The 6,669-nt window shown below is 27.4% G+C and overlaps 1 protein-coding gene across 1 annotated transcript in view; it reads right to left on the reverse strand.

Annotated features, from left to right (window-relative positions):
- LOC147806055 (uncharacterized) overlaps nt 1-6,301 on the reverse strand; it is a 123,363-nt gene extending 117,062 nt beyond the window's left edge. Inside the window, exon 1 of the mRNA XM_087149517.1 lies at nt 6,171-6,301. Coding sequence (XP_087005643.1) covers nt 6,171-6,301 — 131 coding nt within the window. The remainder of the gene's footprint in view (nt 1-6,170) is intronic.
- Between the last annotated feature and the right edge of the window lie 368 nt (nt 6,302-6,669).

A 6,669-nucleotide genomic window follows, 5' to 3' on the forward strand; every position in this document is an offset into this window, starting at 1 on the left:
GTGGATAAAAAGTTTAATGAAACTAAATGATCAACTATACGTTGACAACATACAGGAGAAAATGAATACAGTTTATGAAGGTAGGGAAAATTAGGTCAATAATTAAAAATTCTCCTATAGTTATAAGAAATTAGGTTGAAAGCATAAATTTTTTTTTTTTGCTAACATTTTTTTTTCTTTCTTTTATCTTTGTTTCTTATTTTTTCATTTCATTCATTATTTTTTTAGAAAAGTATTCATTAAAATGAAAAATGATGGAGCAATATATTTTTCTCTAAATCTGCTTTCAAATATAATTTATTATTTTATGTTAACAAAAAGAAAAACAGAATATTAGTACTATTATTATGCAGAGTTTGCAAAAAAATGCAAAAATCTGTTTCTTTTTACAGAGCGTATTTAACTTCCAATTAATGTAGCAGCATAATTAATGTGGTAAAGTGTATACAGTCAGTCATAAACCATAAAGAAGTCATATTTAAACCTTTTATTAAATCCCATTTCAATGACATAACAGAAAATAATTAAATTTTATGCGACACAATTTCACAGCAACGTGACAACTTACAGAATTATAGATTTCTAACAAAAATAGGTAAAAGCATGACATCAAAAAAGTAATTTCAGACCAAGAAACAACTGTCAAAAATAAATATCTTATGTACTGTTTCAAAAAGAATATCGAAAAATTTATTTTATTGTATATACCAGTTTTAATAAATAATCCAGGTTTTCTTATATTATGTAATGGTTTGATCATTTTTTTCTTATTCGATGTAAACTGTAAAAAATTCCTATTCAAATAAGATTAAAAGAACTGGAAAACTGAGTGCACCATCTGTAAAATCTATTTTACTGTCAAATTATATATCATAGTTTTCACAGTAATATTTATTTAATTTCAGTGATTCAGCGTCCTTACAAAAAATATTACTGTGAAATTACGGTTTATCAAACTTTTTGTTTCGTAAAATTTTACTGTGAATTTTTTTCACAGTAATATTTATTTAATTTCAGTGATTCAGCGTCTTTACAAAAAATATTACTGTGAAATTACGGTTTATCATAATTTTTGTTTCGTAAAATTTTACAGTGAATTTTTTAAAGTTTACAGTGAATAAGATAAAAATGATCAAATCATCACATAATAAAAAAAGCCGTTTTATTCATTAAATATCATAAAAAAAACCGGTTTGCACTATAAAATAAATTTTTCAAGAGAATAACACTGGGAACAAAAGAAAATTTAATTCTATCCTGAATTCAACTGAAACTTGCTTCCCATGAAGGATGTTCAAAGATGTTTTTAGCTTCATAAGGCTATTTAGACATTATTTTATTAGGATTCAAAAGGCCGTTTTATTCAAAAATTTAAAAAGTAGTTATGGGAAGGTTTGTTAGCAGTAAATGAAAACAAATTAAATTTCATACATTTCACAAAAGTCTAGATTAAGCACAACGGCAAGAATGTGTCACAGGGAGAAATTCAGGAAAAATATTTACTTTGATGGAAAATGACGTTGTCTCTTGTCGCTGCAAAACCCTTATTACTTGGCGATAAATGGGTTTAGTTAATTGATTTCTGCGAGAAATTTTTTCTTTTTGAACTTTTCCTTTGTGTGTCTATCAGACTAAAGACCAGTTATAATCCAATAAAGATTGAGGTTAAATCAAGCGCATACGCAGGGGAAGAACGGCAAAAAAAAAAGAAAAAAAAAAAAAAAAAAGCCCAGAGTGTCTCAGAAAAAACTGGGCTTTATAGAAGTTTTTTTTTTAACGTTATTTGCTAAGAGTTAATAAACCTGACAGGTAGAGCGTTATTAAATTCACGACATAACTTTGCTCTCTTTGTTCCTAGAATTGAGTGGCGTTTTTTTTACGATGTTGGTGTTGGTTTTTACCATTAAACTTATGAGAGTGGGGAAATAAATAAAAAAAAAAACGTTATGGGGGATTAATTAAAAAAAATGCTTCCTGATATCGATTGAGTTTGGATTTGTTATTTTTATTTATTGAATCAATAAAAGCCAAGTAATATTGAGGCTAATAAACAATTCAATTGCAAAAATATCCAGTAAAAAAGGTTTGATGGTTTACACAGTGTGTTCTGGAATTATATATAGCCTATAAAATTTGTAATTGAAATCTTCGTTAAAAGTGATCTAAAACGTATTCATTTTCTACATTACTTATTACAAATTAATATAAATCTCATCTATAAAGAAAATATTTTGATAACGATCTATATAATAAAACTATTGATGGCCCATTCAGTAAGTTAAATTTCTTCAGCCATCATAGTGGTCTACATAGAATTTTTAGCATGTTCTTTATATTTTTTCAGCATGTAAACTATTTATTTTTTATTAAACCGCTAATTTTCCCCTCTTACTCTCATGGCAATTCTCTAGGGGAGAGTGGGGTCAATTGTAACAGGGTACCATTGTAACAGTCAAAAATTTCGAGTGTCGGGTTCTAAATTTGGTTCCTCGGTGGCGCACAAGGTATATTTAATAAATCTACATGTACACCATTTTTATGTACTTTTGAAAGAGTTACATCACAAAAGATATTTTCACGCTACGTAAGTACTTTTTTTGGTATTAGAATATTATATTGTAACAAAGTAATTTTGTTTATACAAATAAAAATTATTAACCGAATATGTAAGTGGACACCTTAATTAACATTTCAAGAAAAAGAAGATTAGTTTTGTTAATTAACTAGAATTTTTTTAAACAAATGAAGTGAAATGGCGTCTTGGGGATGATTGTAACAATAAGTAAAGGGATGATTGTAACAGCTGAAAATAAATAATCTTATGTTTACAAACCATTACTTAACTCTTTAAGAACCACCAATAGTTTCCTATATCATTTATATTATGTTGCATGTGCATTATTTTTCTTGTCACCTGTCACAGCATAAATTAAAATTTTTAACCCCTTAAAGTTAAGAGTTTAACCCTTTAGGTCTCCGCTCATTACTATTTTTACTCCTGAAATATCACTACTATTTTGATCAATAAAAAAATATATCACAACTATGATAATATGTTTAATTAACTATGTTTTAGTTGAATTTATGAACTGTTACAATTGACCCCGTAAGTGGGGACAATTGTAACAAGTGCGTGACTGTCAAAAATTGTTAATAACTAATATAATAACATTCAAAATAAGGTATTTATTTCTTTTCTTGTAGATGATAGTCTACTTTACTCGTCTGTCAATTAATACTAATAATATATTGGATTTCTTGTTAGTTAAAAATAGTTGAGTAAAAAATGTTGCAATTGACCCCACTCTCCCCTACACACTCTCGTAATTTCAAGTCTCAAATTTATAAGATTTATAATTTGTTTGACTACTTAAAAGAAAATACAATTTTAAGTTGGACATACTGCTTTACTTTTAATGTTTGGAAAAATAGATTTCTAACTGACAAGGGCGTTTTAAGTTGAAAAATGATTTTCTTCTAAGCAAAATGCAACGATAGTTTGAATTTGACAGTGACCTGTGATGAAGATACTTTTTAATAAAAAAAGGAATGCATTTTGCACAAATTAGATAACACATAATTTTAAAAAAATATTAATAAGTTTTGTAATTTAAGCATGTTTATTTTTTATAACTCAATTCTAATAGCTTGGAAATTTTTTCTAATATTTTTCTTTAAAAACTTAGAATTTTATATGCTTTTATTTTTAAGGAAAAAAAAATCACTTTTTTCTAAACCTTATTTCCTACACAGCTTCAGTTTAGTTATCTTTACTGTGCTTATGATTTAGTGCTTATGACTCTAAGCATTTTTCTTCTCACTAGCTCTCAAAATTGTTTTTAAAGTGAGTCAGCAGACGGCTGCTATACTCACAAACGCTATAAGATCATGTATACAAAATAACCGCACGTTCCATGGTACCACCTATGAATGAAATTAAGAGATATTCATAAAATCATTTCGATTGTCTATTATGCAGTAGAGTAGTGGCACTAGTGCTGCGCGATGAGCTATTGGTAACGGATTGGGAAACATCCCTGAGGATGATTCGAAGACATGCCATGGCAATTTTGATCCCCTGCTGAAGGGATGACTCCCCCGCTTTGGTAGACAAACAACCCGCGTGAGAAGTCGAGCACTTTACGGTAGAGCAGTTTAATAAGGACAGATACCGCATACCCTCTGTCTCTTCCCATCCTGATCAAAGTGGTCACCCACCAGCACACTAATAGCAACCAGTGATGCTTAACTTCGGTGTTATACTGAGAATCGTGTCTCATGATCAATCCACTGTGGGACTGATATGCAGTCGATATCATTGTTTCATGTTTTCTATTTGTATTGTTTTATTTTTTGGTTTCTGGCTCTATGAGATCACCAAAATCTCGAATCGAATCTGACATTTCGTTATTGATTTTGGTAAAATTAGCAACAAAATATATATATATATATATATATATTTTACCGCATGAATTGTTTTGTTTCTTTCACCATCTGTTTATAAGTAAACGAGGTAAAATTTGCTAACATTTTGTAAATTTATTTTTCAGTTTTGTAATTATTACTAAATGTATGGTAATTTGTCGCTTTGGTGCCAGCTGTTTTAACTGTTAAAAAGTCACTAATTTTGAACTAAAATTAGTTGACACCGATTTTTGTTTCTTTTCTCTCAAGAAATTGAACGAAAATACAGGGTGGAAAATGAAAGGATTGAAGTATGCAAGTTAATTACTTTTAAGTTTTATTATTTTGAAAACTAGAACTTTCGTTAAATTGTTGCCATATGAAAAGAAAAAAGTACCCAATAAATGGTTTAAATATTGAACATTATAGTGTTTTTTTTGCCAGAAATGTCATTATCAAATGGTACTGTACTTTTTAAAGAATTTTTTTCTCTGAGTGATATGTTTCAGCTATTAATTTATATGAAAGATTTGGATATCTTGACATGCCTTTATGCTTTGTAAATATTATGAAATTGCCACATTAAAAATTGTTTTATCTTAGGCTATTGATGTAATAAAAATATTTTAAATTATATAAACGTGTTTATAATACTTTTTTTATTTAGAAAGTGTACTTTTGTTTAAATAAAAAAGAAGCATTGTATTCTTTATTTGCTGTTAGAGAATAAAAGAAAAGCATAATTTATTTAAAAAGTAAGAAAAATTTTGATTCATTTAATCTTTATTCCAAAGTAATTCGCGGTGAAAATTAAAAAAAAAAGAACTTTCGAAATAAAAAATAATCGATATTCTCGATGAAGAGTAATTTTATTAACTTCTTTTTTCAAATATTCTTTTATTTTCATTTCTGAAATAAACATTTTTCATAAAAAAACTTTACTTAGGTGGAAAAAAATTATAATTTATAAAACCAATGCTTTTTTTTCTCATTTCCATCATTAAAGAATTGCATTTAGAGGATGCCATCTTTCTATCCGCAGTCAATATCTATTCCAAATATTGCTTACACATGAAATATTTTTTGATATCAGAAGCATTACTTATTTATTTGAAAGCTTTTAGCATAAAAAATTTTTTTTCCGAGAAAAAGTTTGTCTCTCAGCCTTAGTTTTTATCTTTCATTCCAATTAATCTTACGCTCGTAAAAATAATTATTTTCTGGATATTCCTTTTTAAAAAAAAATCTTATTTTTTAAGTACTGATTGCGATATTTGACTGAACTAAGCCCAAAAGTTGTTTTTAATCATTCATCCGCATTCCTAAAAGTATTTTTATGAGATATATTCATAATTATAACACTTTACAGTAAGACATTTTTATGTAAAACCTTTATGAGATGTTTAATTCAATAACTTCATTTTAATTAATTTTTTTCTTAAAATTCTCCGTGTAATTTTGTTCTGATAATTTTGCGAAGTTAAACTCCTTTGTAAAAAAATGCTGTTGTTTGGCTTTTTGATTTTTTTAAGGAATCAAGAATTAAGAATTTTTTAAGTAGATATTTTTTGATGGAGAGGGGGAGCAAAAAATAGAAAAATGCATGAAAAGAACACTTTATTTAAGCTATCATCATATCGAATTCTCATATACACTTTAAAAATTGTTGTTAAATCAAAAAACCAATAATAAAGAATGTCCATACTGAACTCGTGAGCATTAACACCATTCGTGAATTATTTTCGTATCTGAAAAAAAAAACAAACAATCTTGGTGTTTTCTTATTAGCCTTAGTAGATTGTTTACCATCGAGTAAGAAATTTCTACGACTTTGTTGCAGTTTTACACTCTGCTGTTCATCTTCAGGTGTAAAAATTCGCTTACAAAATAAATGCATGTGTTTATTTATGCAATAAGGATAGTTATTTTAATTTTTTTTAACATATGTCAATTGTATTTTAAATAAATTAATAATACTTAATTCCTTTCCACTTCTGGTCTATAAGACCTAAATCAAATTCGTCATAATAGTTTCTCTGAAGTATTAGTATATTTAATTTACAAATAAATTTTATTTTAAGATTTAGTGTATGTATGCTTAGTAAACTAACCATTCTTACTTTGAATTGCATCTTGAATCTAACTTTACTAACTGTTATGTGCACCATAACCTTATTATTATTAAACATTTTACTGCTACTAAACACAAAAAATGAGGACAAATACTTTTACACGAAAAGCAATATCGCCAGTGTATCGAACATC

This window comes from Parasteatoda tepidariorum, chromosome 8 (assembly GCF_982258835.1).
Source record: "Parasteatoda tepidariorum strain Cologne lab strain chromosome 8, Ptep-v5.0, whole genome shotgun sequence".
NCBI lineage: Eukaryota > Metazoa > Arthropoda > Arachnida > Araneae > Theridiidae > Parasteatoda > Parasteatoda tepidariorum.